The 20,084-nt window shown below is 39.0% G+C and overlaps 1 protein-coding gene across 1 annotated transcript in view; it reads left to right on the forward strand.

The window, feature by feature from the left end:
- Window positions 1–20,084, forward strand: part of usp54b (ubiquitin specific peptidase 54b) — a 154,801-nt gene that overhangs the window by 116,460 nt on the left and 18,257 nt on the right. Inside the window, exons 7-15 of the mRNA XM_079846343.1 lie at window positions 5,484–5,589; window positions 11,468–11,614; window positions 12,806–12,955; window positions 13,048–13,219; window positions 14,626–14,802; window positions 14,952–15,567; window positions 16,731–16,858; window positions 16,973–17,131; window positions 18,364–18,483. Coding sequence (XP_079702469.1) covers window positions 5,484–5,589; window positions 11,468–11,614; window positions 12,806–12,955; window positions 13,048–13,219; window positions 14,626–14,802; window positions 14,952–15,567; window positions 16,731–16,858; window positions 16,973–17,131; window positions 18,364–18,483 — 1,775 coding nt within the window. The remainder of the gene's footprint in view (window positions 1–5,483; window positions 5,590–11,467; window positions 11,615–12,805; window positions 12,956–13,047; window positions 13,220–14,625; window positions 14,803–14,951; window positions 15,568–16,730; window positions 16,859–16,972; window positions 17,132–18,363; window positions 18,484–20,084) is intronic.

Raw genomic sequence — 20,084 nt, forward strand, 5'->3', positions numbered from 1 at the left:
TCTGCGTGGTATGCAAACAGGTTAACTGACAGGGACCGAAAGACGGATAGAAATGTCATGTAGGAGCGGGATTTGAGCGAACGTCATTTTAGAGTTGAATATTAAGCTGCGCTTACATGCTAGAAAAATTTTGTAGTGCATAAGTTGGAACTCAGTGCCCCTTTACATTAAAACTAGGCTAAGTTGTAAGTTTCGCACAGCTGGTGCAACCAGCCCCTTAGGGCTGGGCAATTTTATCGATTCTGCGATATAAATCGATATTTTTTCTCCCAAGAAAGTCGATTTTTAAGCCGCGAGTATCGATACATAAGTCCCATTCAAATCCCCGTGTTTACCCCCATTTGCGTTGCAGGAAGAGCGATTTGGTCAGCCAGCCGCTAGTATCGCTGTAGAGCAAGTTACCCGTACTACTAACTTTACACAGACGCCGACGTCTACCTCTTCTTGTGTACGGAGTCAGAGCGAGGAGATTCAAAAAAATGGCGGCGAATATAAATCCAGCGCCTTCATGCTTAAAAGCAGATGTGTGTGAGCACTTTGGGTTTAAAAAGAAGAAGGAAAGCGACGACTTAGACTCAGGGGTCAACAACTCGCTAGCACTCGCTCTTGTAGTCTCTGCAGTGCCGACACGAACGCATAAACCGCCACTTCATGAGAATTTACCGTTTCATTTGAGAAAACTGGCTGCGTCTCATTCAGCTCCTGTTTCAGTAGTCAGGGCACTGATCAGGACATGAGTCAATGGGCTGATCCCTGATCTGATCCCTGACTAAACTAGGGAACTGAATGACTGAGACGCGCACCCACTGTCATATCATCATGAACACAGACACTGGTAATAACGGCAACCCGTCAAAATAAAAGTTCGGTTTAACGTGAAGAGATTGACTACAGATTGTAGCCTACAGTAAATTTAGCTACGTCTCTATGTAATAATAATACGTCTCTACTAATAATAATAATTATGAAATAAATAATACTAATTATATAATTATTAATGGTTGCTTATTTTTCACTTGATCTTTCATTTATAAACAATGTTTACTTTTAAACAGCATACAGCCTTTACATGTTTATGTATTATTTACTTATGATTATCATCATATATAATAAAAAATGTATTTAAAAAAAAAAATAGTGGTGTTGTACCGACTACTGGAACTACTACTATACTCTTTCAGGTGTAAAACAGTTTGGATAGTTGTTAATATGAGAATTATGATGCATTATTTAAGAGTTTTAAGTATTATATAACATGATTAGCTCTCTTTGACTTTCTTTTTTAAAAAGTAGCTCTCAAATGAAAAAAGGTTGGAGACCCTTGACTTAGACAAAGCATCGCGGTTGGTTTGCAAGCTGTGTGACACAAACGTGAAATACTCTGGAAATACTACCAAATGTCAGTGTCAATCTAAAAAAGCTGTCAAAGAAACTGTTCAGAACAGGCCACTTGCTGCAATTTTTAAAACTCCATTGTTAATTGCAATACTGGACTTTATTTACTTTTCAAAGGCTTGTAAGCTACAGTTTGCACTGTTTCAATAAATGGAACTAATTTTCTCAACACATCTTTGATTCATTTTGTCCAGCATTTGCAAGCTGTAGACTCTCTGTCCCATCAGAGACATATATTGTGTAATTGATGATTTTAGTTTTCAGTTCAGTTAATTCAATCCAAGTAAATGAAACACTCACAAGATGTCACCAAAATCACTCTGTCCCCTTTAAATCTTTCAGAAAACGATGTAATTGTATCGAATTATATCGAATCGTATCGAATCGTATCGTTGGCTGAATATCGTGATATATATCGTATCGTGAGCTGAATATCGTGTATCGTATCGTGAGATTAGTGTATCGCTACAGCCCTACAGCCCCTGGTCTGAATGTACATACAGAGTTTGCACTCTGAATGGCTAAATACTCATCAACCGTTACCCTTTCACAAACAGTTTGCTGGCTTTGTGTTGCACACTTGCATAAACAAGCAGTCTCTGTCCTTTCTTGTGTTCGCACAAACACACTCTCAATCCATAGTGAATCTTGTGCTTTGCCACGTGGCTGTATGGCAATAAATTATAGTACAATGTGTTCCCTCACTTCTGGATGCAGGTACCCCTGTACAGCCTTGAATTCTCACACAACGGCTTTGATATGAACACACACACACACTGTCAGTGGGAAGCCACGTCCACAAACATACACAAACACACACCAGAAGACAAAGACTACACAACATGCACAAAATCCTAACTCATTGTTTTTCATCCAGAAACAAAGCTGTTAAACCAGGCTCGCACATATCATGGATAACAATGGAACTCGTAGGATTTATTTATTTATCTCTTTTCTGAAACAGATTGGATAGGTTTATCTTTACTGGGAGGCTTAAATTTGTCATTCTGAAAGAACTGATGTACAGTTGTACACTATAAAACAGGCATCTACCTATGCATGGCACATTTGGGTTTCTTCTTCCAAATGAAATGCATATTAAACTTGTTATCGTATACATAATTTGATTCAAGGTTTGTTTTCATTGTTTGCCAGGTCACATTTACATAGAATTGTTTTGGTGTTATTGGGTCTTTTTAATCTTCCATGAACATAAATAGATACCTAACTAAATGGAAACCTGAGTAAGTAAAGCCACAATGGCTCTCTCTCTCTCTCTCTCTCTCTCTCTCTCTCTCTCTCTCTCTCTCTCTCTCTCTCTCTCTCTCTCTCTCTCTCTCTCTCTCTCTCTCTCTCTCTCTCTCTCCATACACCAATCAGGCATAACATGACTCACATGAACAGTGAAGTGAATAACACTGATTATCTCTTCATCACGGCACTTGTTAGTGGGTGGGATATATTAGGCAGCAAGTGAACTGTTCTCAAAGTTGATGTGTTTGCGAAGGCTAACAGAAAGGTGTCAGAATACACAGTGCATCGCAGTTTGTTGCGTATGGGGCTGCATAGCCGCAGACCAGTCAGGATGCCCATGCTGACCCCTATCCCCTGCCTGGTCTGATGAATCATCACGTGGATGGCTGGGTGCATGTGCATTGCTTACCTGAGGAACACATGGCACCAGGATGCACTATGGGAAGAAGACAAGCCGGCGGAGGCAGTGTGATGCTTTGGTCAATGTTCTGCTGGAAAACCTTGGGTCCTGCCATCCATGTGGGATAATGCGCCCTGCCACAAAGCAAAAATGGTTCAGGAATGGTTTGAGGAGCACAACAAGTTTGACATGGCCTCCAAATTCCCCAGGTCTCAATCCAATATATATATATATATATATATATATATATATATATATATAATATGCTTTGCTGCATACCTCTATGCTTTGCTGCTTATGCTTTGTATATACATATATATATACATATATATATACATATACATATACATATATATATACATATACATATATATATACATATACATATACATATATATATACACATATACATATACATATACATATACATATATATATACACATATATATATACATATATATATATATATATATATATATATATATATATATATATATATATATATATATATATACACTCACCTAAAGGATTATTAGGAACACCTGTTCAATTTCTCATTAATGCAATTATCTAATCAACCAATAACATGGCAGTTGCTTCAATGCATTTAGGGGTGTGGTCTCCAAACTGAATGTCAGAATGGGAAAGAAAGATGATTTAAGCAATTTTGAGCATGGCATGGTTGTTGGTGCCAGACGGGCCAGTATTTCACAATCTGCTCAGTTACTGGGATTTTCACGCACAACCATTTCTAGGGTTTACAAAGAATGGCGTGAAAAGGGAAAAACATCCAGTATGTGGCAGTCCTGTGGGCGAAAATGCCTTGTTGATGCTAGAGGTCAAGGGAAGAATGGGCCGACTGATTCAAGCTGATAGAAGAGCAACTTTGACTGAAATAACCACTCGTTACAACCGAGGTATGCAGCGAAGCATTTGTGAAGCCACAACACGCACAACCTTTAGGCGGTTGTTTTCTATATATATGTTTTCTTTGCACACTTTAGGCCCCTTAGTGCCAATTGGGCATTGTTTAAATGCCATGGCCTCCCTGAGCATTGTTTCTGACCATGTCCATCCCTTTATGACCACCATGTACCCATCCTCTGATGGCTACTTCCAGCAGGATAATGCACCATGTCACAAAGCTCGGATCATTTCAAATTGGTTTCTTGAACATGACAATGAGTTCACTGTACTAAAATGGCCCCCACAGTCACCAGATCTCAACCCAATAGAGCATCTTTGGGATGTGGTGGAACGGGAGCTTCGTGCCCTGGATGTGCATCCCACAAATCTCCATCAACTGCAAGATGCTATCCTATCAATATGGGCCAACATTTCTAAAGAATGCTTTCAACACCTTGTTGAATCAATGCCGTGTAGAATTAAGGCAGTTCTGAAGGCGAAAGGGGGTCAAACACAGTATTAGTAGTATGGTGTTCCTAATAATCCTTTAGGTGAGTGTATATATACACTGACACACATTAAAGTGGTTTAGACACCAGAATGGATCAGAAATTTTCTGTAACATCGCGTAGTTTGTAAATCAACCATAAATTGTGCGTATTCCCATCATGTGTCAGCCTGCGAATGATAATCTTCTTAAGATTTATGCCTTTGATAGCTTATATAGATGGATGAATATGCAGGGAACATGCAAGAAAAGAAAAAAAATGATACCATCCACCCTCTTAACAGCATTATTAACGTGTTGAATATGATGAGTGATAATCTGAGATTACAAACACTGCATGCTAAACAATGTGAAGAGCGTTTCAAGTTCAAAGTGGCTATTTTAATACCTTAACGATTTAGTTGCAAACAGAGGAGTAAGTTTACCATGAAAAAGAACATTGAAGTTCTCAGTATGACCGTCATTTCCAAGTAAAGCACACTGAATAATGCTGAAAGTAAGACAGCGAGAGAAAGGGTAGACCTGTCTGTCTGATCTAAATTAGTGTCTGCGTATAGGTTGTATTTAGCCCTTAAGGGGCTGTCTCGGCACATTTCCTCCATGCGGACATGCTGACAGACGGTTCATGTGTGCAGATATGCTGCATGTCAAGTGGATGCTATCACGCTTAGCTTTAGGAAACATTAGCCAGTAAAGTACGCTGATTTCTGTGCAGGCCTGCGGCTCTTGTCCTGATGGAGACCATGTGGAGATGGAACAGAGAACGAGTGCTGCTACATTAGTTTCTGATGTCTTCTGGGGAATAGTGATCTACTGACGATATGTAACATTTATGTACTGTAAACTTTGTAAGGTTGTTGAGCAGCTGAAATAAAGGTGTATGTGTGGAACACTGAGTATTATTATTCTTTCCATTAAAGTTCAACATTATTGTATGCCAAGTTGTGAGTACATTTCCCGTCAGTGGTGTTAACACTGGTGCTTGAGGACACATCTGTCTCTTATTCCCTCTGCTGCAGTAACCAAGCTGTGCGAATGCTGGAATGTAAGGAGAAGCCCACACCTGACATGTTTGGAGAGCTTCTCCGCAACGCCAGCACCATGGGCGACCTGCGAAACTGTCCGGTGAGTACACACCTGTCTACCTCAGCATTTTCCATGTTTTTCTGATAGTTTCATGTGAAGAATTGTAGTAATCAGTGATAGACCGTCTACAAATTAGTTTTACATGAGAAACATGAGGTCAGTTTTATTGTTAACTCAAGGAATTGGGATGTAGAAATCAAGTTCCGTTTTAACCACCGACCATTAATAGGCATAATATAACCTGTTTATTTATTTCATATTTTAAAAAAAATGAGAAATTCATAATATCTTTTTTAGGTGCACATTTTAAATTTCATTTTTTTTTGCTTGTTCTGCTTTTCTTTGTTTTTGTTTTTTCTCCCAGTTGATTTTCTTTACTGTTTTGTAACATGCTTTTCTTTATTCATTTGTAAACTAATTTCAAATGTGACATTTGTCGGTTCACTCTTGGGGCAATTGTTTGTTTGTTTTTTAATTTTAAGAGCCACCCCCACTCATGCCGCTCAAAATATTTTTTAAACGGTATTATTTATTTGATCAATATAAAGATTATTTATTCATTTATTATTTTATTTGACAACATTTTAAAACATAATTTAAATAGATTTAAATGTCTATTAATTAGTCAGTTTTTTATTTCCATTTTGTATATTTCCATTTTTTATACTTTGTCCATTTTGTATATTTCCATTTTGTTTCTCGAACAACAAAAAATGTGGGGCGGGACTAGGAATGGGTATTGAGAACCGGTTCCAAATTTCCCTGAACCGGTGATTTGATAAGGTTCCTGTGTGCGCATTTCAGGGTGCTTTCACACCTGAGCGTTTGTTTCGGAACCTGGTGCATTTTCTCCCTTGGTTCGGTTTGTTTAAGCTTTGTGAACGAGCCAATCGTACTCGGGTCCGTACCAAAACAATCGCTCTGAGACAGGCTGAACGAGGTGGTCTTGGCCCGATTGCAAACGAACTCTGGGGCGGTTCACTTGAGGTGTGAAAGCAATCCGACCCAATGAACCAATTAACCAAGTGCCATTATAATTCATAACAAGAAATATGATATATAAATAGCAGTAGTGTCTGATTTTGTGAGTGAACACATTAGTTATCACAGTTGAAAACCAAAAGAGCACCGCTTCATCTTACAATGTTGTGTAATTTTGCACTTCTCCGTGTGAGAATGTGGTCCCGATGAAGCCTTGATTTCTTCTCTAGCTGCATTATAACATTTGTATGGTGTTTGCGTGTGTCTTGACACTGTTAACCTCTATACAGCACTGGGAGATCCAGAGAGAGCACATTTAAATTTGCTGCAGTATTAAAACAAATGTAGTATATAATTTAACAGCAGGAATGACAGCTTCATTTGACAGTTACAAATAAAGCCACAATAAGCTCATGGAGCGAACTTGGCAATCATCTTGATGGACGATGCAGAGGAAACTCTGACCAATAAGAGGACACGTGTATGTGACTTACATAAACAAATTTTGGTACGCTTTGAAATGTTGCCCTGTGAAAGCGAACCGAACCAAGAAGAAAATGCAACATTGTAACAAATTAAGTCCCTGTTTCGGAACAAAACAAACGATCTACAGGTGTGAAAACACCCTTAATGTGATTTTAAACCATTCAAGACTTACGTTTTCTGTGCTGCAGACACACACGTGCGCACAGAACGGCTTCTCATACTCAATAGTGTGCAATAATGAACTCTTCAAATACACACACAAATAAAGTAAATGAAGTCGGTTATGTCTTATGACAGTTGAAAATAAAAGATGAAAACACATATGTAACAATATGGTATCCGTGCAGCTCTTTAAGTGACGGCAGATTTTCCTGATGCCATCTCTATGATAACGTTAATCAAACAACAAAAGACAACAAGAAAATTCACTCGCTGTTCAAGACTGAATAACTTTTGTAACTATATTAGTAATGCATAGCCTATATTTTATTAATTAAGCGCAGCGTTATTTTACATTTGATTACAGTTTCTGTTCCTGAATACCTGAAAATGTTATTTCAATGTATCTTTGTTCAGTTTTTCTTGTGTAAGATCTTTAGCCTGTTGATTTTTGTTCATGGTATTCAGCTACAATGAAATGTTTTGCAAAAAGGTTTAGAATTAATGTGAATTATATTTCACTAAGGTTTTATTTACCTTATTGGAATTGGAATTAAAGGGATAGTTTACCCAAAAATGAAAATTAGCCCATGATTTACTCACTGATTTACTCAAGTCATCCAAGGTGTATATGACATTCTTCTTTTAGATGAATAAAATCTGAGTTATATTGAAAAAGTCCAGGCTAATCCAAGCATTATTATAGCAGTAATAGTTGCTCTGTTTTTGAAAAATGCACCTGTCCTTCGAATAACGTGCTCCATGCGGCTCCGGGGTGTTAATAAACTGCCTTCCATATTCAATTTATGGAAAAAGTGTTGAAAGTGCCTCTGCCGATCGAAAGACTAACGCGACCAGGTACGCTCGTCAGACGTCACGTACGCATCTTGAATTGCGAGAAGGAACTTTTAACACTTTTCCACGGAAGGCGATCGGCTGTAACTTTACTTGATAAAGTTTTAAATATGGATATTTTTCTTACACAAATGCATCGATTCGCTTCAGAAGGCCTTTATTAACACCCCAGAGCCGCATGGAGCACGTTATTTGACAGACAGATGCATTTTTAATGGACTTCAAAAACAGAGCAACTATTACTGCTATAATAATGCTTGGATTAGCCTGGACTTTTTTAATATAACTCAGATTTTATTCGTCTAAAAGAAGAATGTCATATACACCTTGGATGACTTGAGGGTGAGTAATTTTCATTTTTGGGTGAACTATCCCTTTAAGAATCGATAAGAATCGGATATTGAAACGATACCCAACCCTAGGCGGGACTTGATTTTGTCCATCGGGAATTGATTGGATTATTGGATCGTTGTGGTTGCTGCAGTCTCATGTGAGTGACAGGTTTTTTCCACCCTCACGCCAGTAAACACATCCTCAGAGAAGAGATGTTGCTGCAAGAGAGAGGGGAAAGATTAAAGATTATGAGGGCACATTAATTCAAAAGAAAATGATGTCACGGTCCACAGTCCAGACAAATAATTTATAATAAATACATAAAAAACAAGAATTGTTCATTTTGATTTCATTGTGACTTTAAATGTCACTCTCAGTCCTCCATACAAGCACCGCTATATTAGAAGTTGTTTGCCTGTGGCAATGGTAACATGTACAGTTTAGCACTTAAGCATGACCAATCAAGAGTGTGTAATATTGTCTTAAAATGTAAAGCCAAATTTCACCATTCAATCAAATCCCATTGGATTAGATAAAGTCAAGCCTACTTTATTTCAATAATGTCTCTCAGTTTGATTTTTGATTTTGCCTATTAACTTGATCTTCACCCAAAGTGCAGTCGTTTTTCAAGCCACCCAGACACACTCATTTATTCTTTGCGGTTCACATGGAACCAAACACGCCGTCTGTTTTTCGCCTGAGAGGGTCTTTTGCTCACTACTCCTATGTTCTCAACAGATGACAGACCCACCACACACACAGTCCTGCCCTATTACACACCAGCTGCTGATCAGCTCTTACCACAGACTGTGCACCCTCACCCCGCCACAGGAGGCGGCTGATTTCATCATTCGAAACACACTCCAGCATCATTCAGCATGCTTACGGAGAAAACCGTGTCAGCAGCTTTGGAGTCTGCTCTGTCCTAAATCAGCGAAATGAGTCAAATTGAATTTGAGCTGAAATCCATGCCTTCATTTCCAGTGATTTTCCATTTGTTAATTCCCTGAAATGACTTTATTGAAATGCAACTGAGATCACGGTAGTCTGTAGCGTCACTGCTCTTTAGAAGCTTTGTCGTCTGGCCCTGAAAGCATGTTTGTCTGGATTCCCAGCGCTTGGCAAGACAGACTGTGGAGCTGAGGCTAACAATGATCTCTAATGGGACACTGTGTGTCTGTCCCAAAGCTCAGCAGTGCTGCCGCTGCTGGCTGTTCATTGGCCGCCTCGCTTGTGTGTTTGTCTGTGATGGAGGAACTGAGGCAGAGAGAGAGAGAGGGGGACGGTTCTGAGAACTGAGCTCTTTGTCCTATCCCTTCCTGCCCAGGTCTGGTGCCAGCCTGGTGCCGCCCGCTGCCCGCTCCACAAAAGCAGTGCTGGGATAGGTTTTTTGTATGTTAAAGGAAGAGGTCAGGCTGGCAGTGGTGCTCGTCGCCAGAGCCTTTCCCATGCCTGTTTCCGTATACCGCTGCCAAAGCGCTCGGCGGAGGGCGGTGACTCAAAGAGCAAAGCTAGAACATTGGGTGCTGAACATAAGGCCCTGCTGGACCGTGTTGCACTGTTTGAAGCGCTCCTTTCATCTCTTCTTCCCCTTTTCTCTCTCTCACACACATGCACTTGTGATCGAGATTAGGGCTGCATGATATATCGAAATTAAATTGATATTGTGATATGGCTTAGCGTGATTGTCAAATGTGGCAATTAAATATATGTACTACTGGTTACTGAAGCGTGTCATTTACACTACATTTACTGTGAATGATGAAGTTGCATGCATGTAGATGAACACAACGCCTACACTTTGAAACCGGGAGCACATTTATTTATTTGACAGCAACCCATCAAAATAAAATCTTGATGATCATTTACTGTAAATTGTAGATCTAAGGACAAACTGAACAGAATTGTGTCCATGGCAAGTAAAATAGTTGGTAGGCCACAGAAGCCCTTAACACAACTTTATGTTGAAAGGGCAAAGAGGAAGGCGAGAGGGATCCTTGCAGACAGCTCTCACTCTCTCTTTAGTCAATTTGAGCCCTTGAAATCAGGAAGGCATTATAGAACCCCTCTAGAAAACAAAAATGTGTTTAAGAGGTCTTTCCTTCCGAATGCCATTCAAATAGTCAACTCCGCAAGTGACTGATACATCAAATAAACGTAACAGGAATTGTACTTTTATATTTATGTATTGTGAATCTTTCTGTTTTACTTTTTTCTCAATATTGCCTGTCTAATTATTTTATGTGTTGGTGAGCCAAAGACAAATTTCCACCACGGTGGACAATAAAGGAAATACAGTACAATACAATACCATTTGAAAATGAAGAAATGAAGACATTAATAGTGTTGTAATTTTACACTAGATTAAAATTATTACTCAATTTTTTTTTTACCATATAATAGTATTATTACAATATTTTTCTTAGTTTATTTAATGTATATTTAATAATTTATTTAAATTCATTTCATAATAATAATAATTGTATAGCCACATGGAATTGGTCAAAAACAGGGTGAATGTGGCCTAAGTTTTTTCAAGTGGAAATGTGTTTTTTATTCTTTACTTTTTGGTTTGAGGTGGTTCTGTAAAAGGTAACCCCAACTATGAACACTGATATTTAAAAAAACAAAACAAACATATTGTTCAGCCCTAAAAGGATTTTGCACAAAGTAAAAAGTAATTTTTTAATTTATTTTCTATGCATAGGAACTCCCCAACAAAATCACCCAATCATTTTCATTTCATCTGTGTTGTTTCATCTTGTCGATATGCAATTGCACATGCAGAGGGAGCATGATTACCCCTGATGGAGGGGTTCTGGCAGACCAATCAGAGTGTTTGTGGTCCTTGTAGAATTGGCGGTTGTTAAATTTTTTGAGAGGTGCACGTCAGGCTACGCCGTAGGCTACGTATGCTACACACAGCATATGACATAGCTACGGCGTACACTCAACGCAGAAGTATAAATTGGGCTTTAGAGCTATTCAAGTAATCTGGTGAAACTTCCTGTATTTTTTCACATCGCAATATATATCGCAGAAGAATCCTTTAATATCGTGCAGCCCTAATCAAGATGCCCTCTTTTTTGTCTCATCATTTCAGAGTAACTGTGGCGAAATGTTGCGGATTCGGCGGGTTCTGATGAACTGCCCAGAGATCATCAGCATCGGCCTGGTGTGGGACTCGGACCACTCCGATTTGGCTGAAGACGTCATCCACAGCCTGGGCACGTGCCTGCGGTTGGGTGATGTAAGACTCATGCACACACTGACAACACACTTTTGCTGTTCCTTTTTGTTGCCACCTCAATGCAGTAACCTTGAGCTTCCAGCTCCCCCTCTCTTATGCACATTCCAGGACAAAAGGAGGAAACACAGTGTACTCTTTGTCACATTCAATATCTCCATGGCCCCACTAGTGTAACAGTGTTCTCACGTACTTCACACCAGGGTTGTGTGCCATTCTGAATTGAATTTGTGTCAAATTTATTAATGTAGCACACAGGATGCAGAATTGGAATTTAAGTGAATAAAGAATAAATGGAGTAATGCAATGGCTGCCTAAAATTCTGTGTTTCCATTACAGAAATAAATTACATTTCAAAATATATTAAAATAGAAAACAATTGTAATCATATTACAGTTTAGAGCAAATTAATGCAGCTTTGATGAGCATTAGAGACTTCAAAATGACTTCAAAACTTATTTTATGTATACCTATATAAAATGATGATGATGGTTTTTATTTTTATTATTTTTTTTAATGATCAGTAATGTATACATACATTATACATGTATAATATAATTATTATTATTGTTGTTATTATTGATATTATTATATTTAATAAATTGTTATTCATATTATGAATAAGAACACTTAATTTATCAAAATGCTATTTACTCATTAGTCGATACATTTACATTTTGATGTGACTGTTAATTTTTATTTTGTGCCATATGGTATAAAGAGGTGTAATTATATTTGATGTATAAAAATGTGTTCAACTAATGAAATTGTTCTGTTGTGTGACAGTGTTTTTATTGCAAATCAGTGAATTTCTTCTTCCTGTCATTGCAATCCAAATTACATCAGTTACATCCAATTTAACATCGTGTGTGACCACTTCCGTTCAAATTCACGCATGATGAATAGCTAATTCTTAAATATTTTTTGATGCTGTTTTTCATGGAATCTTCTCATGAACACAGAGTTACCTGTTGCTCAAACATTGAAATTAGTCACATCATTATGTCAAACTATAAATATGATTTCATTTTGAATATATTAATTTAACTGTTCGTGTTGTATGATTCAAAACACGCTCTGCCAATGCTGACGAGTTCATATTTAGAATGATTTAACGCCTCACTGCGGTTATTGCAAACTCTAAATTTGATTGGTCCTCAGGGTTAATTCTCTCTTTATGTGCCTGCCCTCCAGCTGTTCTACCGTGTGACGGATGAGCGGGCCAAGCAATCAGAGCTCTACCTTGTGGGCATGGTTTGCTACTACGGCAAGCATTACTCCACCTTCTTCTTCCAGACCAAGATACGCAAATGGATGTACTTCGATGACGCACATGTGAAGGAGGTAATTACACGTCTGTATTGAGCGGCTGATTCTAGTGTTTCTAATTGGGAATGTATTCTGCGGTTAACTCAGGATGTACTAAACTGTTATAGATTGGACCCAAATGGAAGGATGTGGTGTCGAGATGTATAAAAGGCCACTACCAGCCACTTCTGCTGCTGTATGCTGACCCCCGAGGGACGCCCGTGTCATCGCAGGACATGCTGGCAGCGCAGTTAGACCTTCATCACAGCAGCAAGGCTGGCTATGACAGCGAAGACTCCGGTGAGACTAAAAGGAAGTGAGAGGAGGGACGGAGAGGTAGAGGGTTAAACAAAAGAAACAGAAATTCTCAAAAAGCAATATACACTCAAAATGTTTTAATTCAGCCGTTCCAAACCCATATGACGCTCTTCTGTGGAACACAAAAGATCACATTATAAAGAATGTGGACACTTTTTTCATGCAATTGCAATGAATGACTACTGAAGTTTATAAAGGAGTCAAAAGTCCCATTAAAAGTGGTTCTTTTTCGAATTTTTCTAGGGACTTTATAAACTGAAATTACTGTTGTTGTTGTTTTTTTGCTTAATTTACTAAAAATATTTACTAGTTTTAGCTGTCCTTGGAATATTCATGAGGGATGTAGTGATGCCTGAATGAATCATTATTTTGAATCTTTTTACGGGTTCAAAACTTTGGAGTCAATTATTCATTATTTCTTGAGTGAACAGCTCAATGGAGGGGATCATTTTCAGTGAAAAACCGCTTAAATACCGTTCTGCCTCTCACACAAAGGTATAGTATGGCTTTAGAACAGTGTTTTTTTGCCATTTTGACTCCAAGGCCTCCCATTGTCCACAACAATATTCAGAGACCCCATGACTTTTAATTTTACTGTAAAAAAGGATGAGGATTTTAAAAATGATTTTTACTCACAATTTCTGTGTTATGAATTTTCCTGGTCCAGAAATCACACTTTTCAAAATTAGACTTCCGCATATTTACAGGTGTTCTAAAAACTGTTCTTTAGGGGTGAATTGAATCTTGCTTTTTACTCGTTTTACTATGTTTTATTCCTTGGTTTGTTTTATTTTAAAACACTTTAAGTCAATAAGGCCCCTTGAAAGTTTGCTGAGGCAAACTGGTTGAGAACCACTTCTTTAGAAGACTTAGGCCCTGTCCCAAATGGCACCCTAAACCCTCACGGTCTTCCTCTGAGTCCGCACTTTCACAACGTAATGCCGCTTTGACTGCCGGGAAGAAGTCCACTGCTCGGCAGAAGTGCGCATTGAGGGCGCATATCGACCTCAAAGGGGGTGCTCGCGAGCACCCTTCTGAGACCTAAAATTACAATTGGGACACCCTGCGGTCTCGTGGACTTAACGGACACGTGCATGCAGCGACCATTGTAAGTCCACAAGACCGAAAGTGCACATAAAGTGTGCCTTTTGGGACAGGGCCTTAAAATGTCGTGCACAAATCATATGGACAACATTTATAGAGCTTTTACATCCTTTTTGAAGTATGAAAGCTTCAGTCTGTGTTGTTTGTCCTTTGCATTGAAAAGGCTGGGTGAAGGTGAACTATCATTTTAAGATCTGATCTTTTAAGCAGTTGCAGTTGTATAGCTGAAGCTAACTTCCTCTATTTCTAAATGCCCTCTCTGCTGTTGTTGTTATTGTCGTCAGGGAGGGAGCCCTCAATTTCAAGTGACACACGCACAGACTCTTCCACAGACAGCTGCAGCTACAAGCACTCTCGATCACACCATGAGTCCATGGCCTCCCATTTCTCTTCTGACTCTCAGGGAACTGTGGTGTGTAATCAGGACAGCAGCGGTTCCCAGAACAGCATGGACACTGCAGGTATTTTAACACAAACATGGTCTCTAATATAAATGCCACCAGCAAATCGTCATGCTAAATCCAACTGAGAAGGCACGTGCCTCTTCAAATTTGAATGTTACTTTCATATATATAACTTAGATAATTGTAAAAGTCTGTTTTTTTTTTAGGGGAGGTTCTTAAAGACCAGGCCACTCCCCTTTGTACGCCAAGAACCTCTTCTACTGGCCATCTGCAGGATTATAAAGAAACTGTGAATATGATCCACAGCAGACCCCTCTCATCGTCCTCTAGTTCAGGGGTGGGCGGCTCAGAGGCTGGGGCGCGGTCGAGGGACTGGGAAGACGAGAGCACCAGCAGTGAGTCCAAGTCCAGCTCCAGTGGAGGGCGCTATCGGCCCACTTGGAGACCTAGGAGAGAGGCCCTGAACATTGACAGCATCTTCAGCCGGGAAAGGCATCGGCCGCCTGGCTACGCCACGCTTGGGCCCTCCCCGCTGCCAGAAGACCCGATGTCACCAGTGCACAGCGAGCTGGTCTCAGGGGCTGTGGCGGAGGGGTCAAATATTGCAGCAACAGAGACAGGGGGCATGACCGATGGCTCTGGGGGCGTGTCAGAGACAGGAGTGGAGCATCTACCAATCCCACCACCTCTAAGAGGCATTGAACAGCAGCCTCGGCTGATCCAGAGGATGGAGAGTGGCTATGAAAGTAGTGAGAGGAACAGCAATAGCCCCATCAGCATGGACATGCCACTCAGCGACAACCAGAGCACCAGTGCTCACAGGTAACACAGCAACTATATATATATATATATATATATATATATATATATATATATATATATATATATATATATATATATATATATATATATATATATATATATATATATATATATATATATATATATATATATATATATATATATATATATATATATATATATATATATATATATATATATATATATATATATATATATATATATATATATATATATATATATATATATATATATATATATATATATATATATACTTTTTTTTTTTCCATTTTCCATTTTTACTTTCTTTTACATTTCTGTTCATCAAAAAATCCTGAAAAACAATGCATCAAGGTTTCCCCAAAAATATTAAGCAGCACAACTGTTCAACATTTTTCAACATAGATGATAATAATAAGAAATGTTTCTTGAGAATCAAATCAGCTTATTAGAATGATACCCAAAATATCTGCTGCATCATATTTGATATTTTATCACAATTGTTCTATAAATATTGTATGAAATATTAAAGGTGTACATTTTAGCAGCATCTAGGGGTGAGGTTGCGAATTGCAACCACTCACCCCTCCCTTTCACAGCACATAGAGAAGCTATGGTGGCTGACACAGGACAAAGATGTCGTCTTCTGAGAGAGCAGAGAGTAGCTAGCGCTCTGTAGAGCAGTTTGTCCGTTTAGGGCTATTGTAGAAACATGGCATTGCAAAATGGCGACTTTACTGTAAGGGGACCCGCGGTGTATGTAGATAGAAATTGCTCATTCTAAGGTAATAAAAACATAACGGTTCATTATGCAAGTTCTTTAGACGCCACTGAAAGCATAGTTATGCATATTATATTTCTTTTCTGTCAATAGATCCTCATAAATACTACACACTGCACTTTTAAGTAAGCAGGAGTAAGCAAGCATCACCCAGACCTACTCTGAATGTCAATACATCAAATCTACTTCATAGACATTGAGAATTATGTGATGGTATTATTTCAATATTCACATGTTTGTTAATTATGTATTGCCAACAAAATATTGTATAAGCCTAATAAAACCCATAAGCCTTAATGTTGTATTATAAGCCTACATAAACACAAACAGATTTACTACATAGACACTGAGACTGACTTTCATGATGTCTGAGTGTTATGACATCTGCTTTCCTCCGCTTCAGGGATAGCGGCAGTAAGAGGCCAGTAACTTCTGGACCCTCCTGGCGCACAGTGCCCAAGTCCAAAAGCAGCAGTGCCATCCTGCAAGACCTCAAGTCACCCACCTGGAGCAGCACTCCACTGAGAGTGGGTAAGTCACTGCCAGTCTTCGCCTATGCATTAATTCACTATTGCTACAAGGTGTTCATGTCAACTTGACATGAATATTACTGTTACTTATTTATGTGTTTGTGTATGTGTGTAGGAGAGGGGCGCAGCGAGCTGGATGAATTGCAGGAGGAAGTTGCTCGCAGGGCCAGGCAGCAGGAGCTCCAGAGGAAGAAGGAGAAGGAGAGAGAAGCAGCACAGGGCTTCAACCCCAGACCCAGCAAGTTCATGGACCTGGACGAACTTCAGCACCAGGGTAAATGCCACACAGGGCCGAACAGTCAGAAACCAAATGAAAAGAGATAGAATTGGTGTTTAAAGAGAGAGCTGACAGAGCCACAGCTTTGCATTATGAGCAATCCCTTCTGCAAAAAACTGCTTAAACCAGCCTAAACTGGTTAGCTGGTCTCACAACCTGGCTAAGCTGGTTAGAATGATGTCTTTAGGTGGTTTTCTAGGGATGCACATTATATTTTAATTTTTTTAACTTTTTAATTTGACCTGATCAGGCTAAATGACCAGCTAAAGCAAATTGACACCAGATTTGCCATGCAGGAAGACCAGTTAGACCAATTTAACACACACTTGGCCATATACCGGGAGACCAGCAAACCAGTATAAACCAGCAAGATTAGCAAACCACTTTTGGTTGGTTTCTAGGAATGCACAATATATTATTACAATATTAATTATCTGTTGATATTAGAGATTTTTGATCGATTGATAAATCGATCTAAGACCAGCAAATTACTTTCGGCTGATTTTTAGGGATGCACAATACATTGGTACCATATTATTATCGAAAATAATTATGATATTAGAGATTTTTTAATTGATAATTTTTATGGCCAGCTAAGCTGTTTTGACTGGTCTTTTTTGATGGTTCTAGAAGGTTTTACCCACTTTTTACATGATCAGACTGACCAACCAGCTAAACCAATTTAACACCAGATTAGCCATGCTGAGAGACCAGCAAGACCACTTTAAACCTGCTAAGACCAGCAAACCACTTTAGGCCAGTTTAAACTTTTTTTCTCAGCACGGATATTTTAGATGCAAGTTTACCCTTTACTCTCTTCTAACTCTACGTCTAATCCAATGTCTTAGGATTTTTAAATGATAAAATAATTGAAATATCACTGTAATAAATATTGTAGATGGGAGCCATAGCATCATAAAAATGCACCAATACACTCTACAGTATTTTTTTTGTTAATTCAAATGCTACATTTTTTATCTTAAATCACCGTTTCCCCTAGTCAGTATGCATGGTGTATTTACTTACATTTCTAATTATGTTTATGAGTTGTGCTGGTTGCAGTCATTAGACTATGTGCCCTTGTGTGTCAGTTGACATCTCCATTCCCGGTAAGCCGTGCAAACGTTGTGAGTGGCGTGTTCCCGGGAACTCACAGGGGCTCCTGTGAGCAGTGTTTGTGCGTGTATGAGCGTGTTCTCAGAGGCCTGGACTTGGTGTGTTAATTGCAGGGAAGGGGGGCAGTTTTGAGCACTGTCTGGCGGAGGCTGACTCTCTCTTAGAGCAGTCGCTGCGTCTGGAGCAAGCTGGGGACACAGCTACAGCCCTGGCGCTCTCCCACCATGCTGTGTGTAAGTAATTCTAACCTGCCTCTGCTTGCTACGCCCAACTCCTACACTATCTGCTCGGGTAACCCTCAATTACCCAATGTATGCACTTTCTAGGTCCATTTCGTAAGAAAGCAGCTCCCGAAAAACATTCATGTCCTTGCAACACGACATAAACCCACCATTTATACACTGCCTTCCCTTCCCGCAGTGCCCTGTGTTTTTGCTTCTGTTTGTCTCTCTGTGTGCTGGTGTTTTGGCTTATCTGTGTGGCATATTATTTGTCGTCATCCAATCCTTTTTTTCCTCTAGGGATGCACTATATATAGGTACTATAGCGGTTAATATTGGAGAATTTTGAATTTATATTTTTGGTCAAAGTGTACATGCTTAATTGTACATGCCAAAATTAACTTACTTTTAGGGTTAGTTCACCCAAAAATTTAAATTATCCCATAATTTACTCACCCTCAAGCCATCCTAGGTGTATATGACTTTCTTCTTTCAGCCAAACACATTCAGAGTTTATAATAGGAGTGAATAGTAACTTGGATTTTGAAGCCCAAAAAAGCGCATTCATCCATCATAAACGTATTCCGTTTGGCTCCAGGGGGTTAATGAAGGCCTTCTGAAGCGATGCGTTTTTGTAAGAAAAATATCCATATTTATAACTTTATAAACTATAATCACAAGCTTCCGATAACAGCTGTATGCAAGTCGAGTTCCAGCAGAAAAGTGAACTCTGACCCGACGCATGACATATTGGCGAACGTGGAAGTGCAGAGGATAGAGCAAAACAAAACAAAACACTGTTCACTAATTAGAAGTCTAAAACGAGAATTTTTAAAAAGAAATGTCAGAGGAGTTGCCCTATTAGTTTGAACCGTGAGAGCCATCTACTCTCACCTAAGCTTACGCTACTCCTACATCCTACGTCCTAAGTCATCCTAAGTCGGGTCAGAGTTCACTCTTCAGCCGGAACTAGACTTGCGTGTCCTTTTGAGATGCTTGTATACTGTGCTTAAACAGTCAAATACACACAAAATAATGACAAAATGCCGGGCTTGGCTAGTATTCACGTAAACACAGTCAGTTATGTTTTAAGTGAACGTAAACACGCATGTGTAACAGTATAATGGGTCCATGCGTCAGGTCTTAAAGTGACAGCGGCCTAATATATCTGCTGCCAAATTATGAGATGATATTAAAAATTATCTTTATGGCAGTTTTCCCCATGGTATCCATATCAAAATTGTGGCCAGTGAAAATGCTGAGTGGCTAGTAACTTAGGATAACCACTAGCCGCAGTGGCTGGTGAGCAAAAAAGTTAATGTCAACCCCTGCTGGTAATATACAATAATGCCGGTAATTATAAAAGTATGGATTACTTTTATGATGGATGGATGCGCTTTTTTGGGGCTTCAAAATCCAAGTTACAATTCACTCCTATTATAAAGCTTGGAAGAGCCAGGATATTTTTTTATATAAGTCATATACACCAAGGATGGCTTGAGGTCGAGTAAATTATAGGATCATTTTGGGTGAACTAACCCTTTAAACCTTTGTATTTTAAACATACCAAAACATTTGGTTGTGTTTTGTTTTTTAAATTGATTTTGACAAAA

This window comes from Gobio gobio (assembly GCF_949357685.1).
Source record: "Gobio gobio genome assembly, chromosome: 20".
Taxonomy (NCBI): Eukaryota; Metazoa; Chordata; class Actinopteri; order Cypriniformes; family Gobionidae; genus Gobio; species Gobio gobio.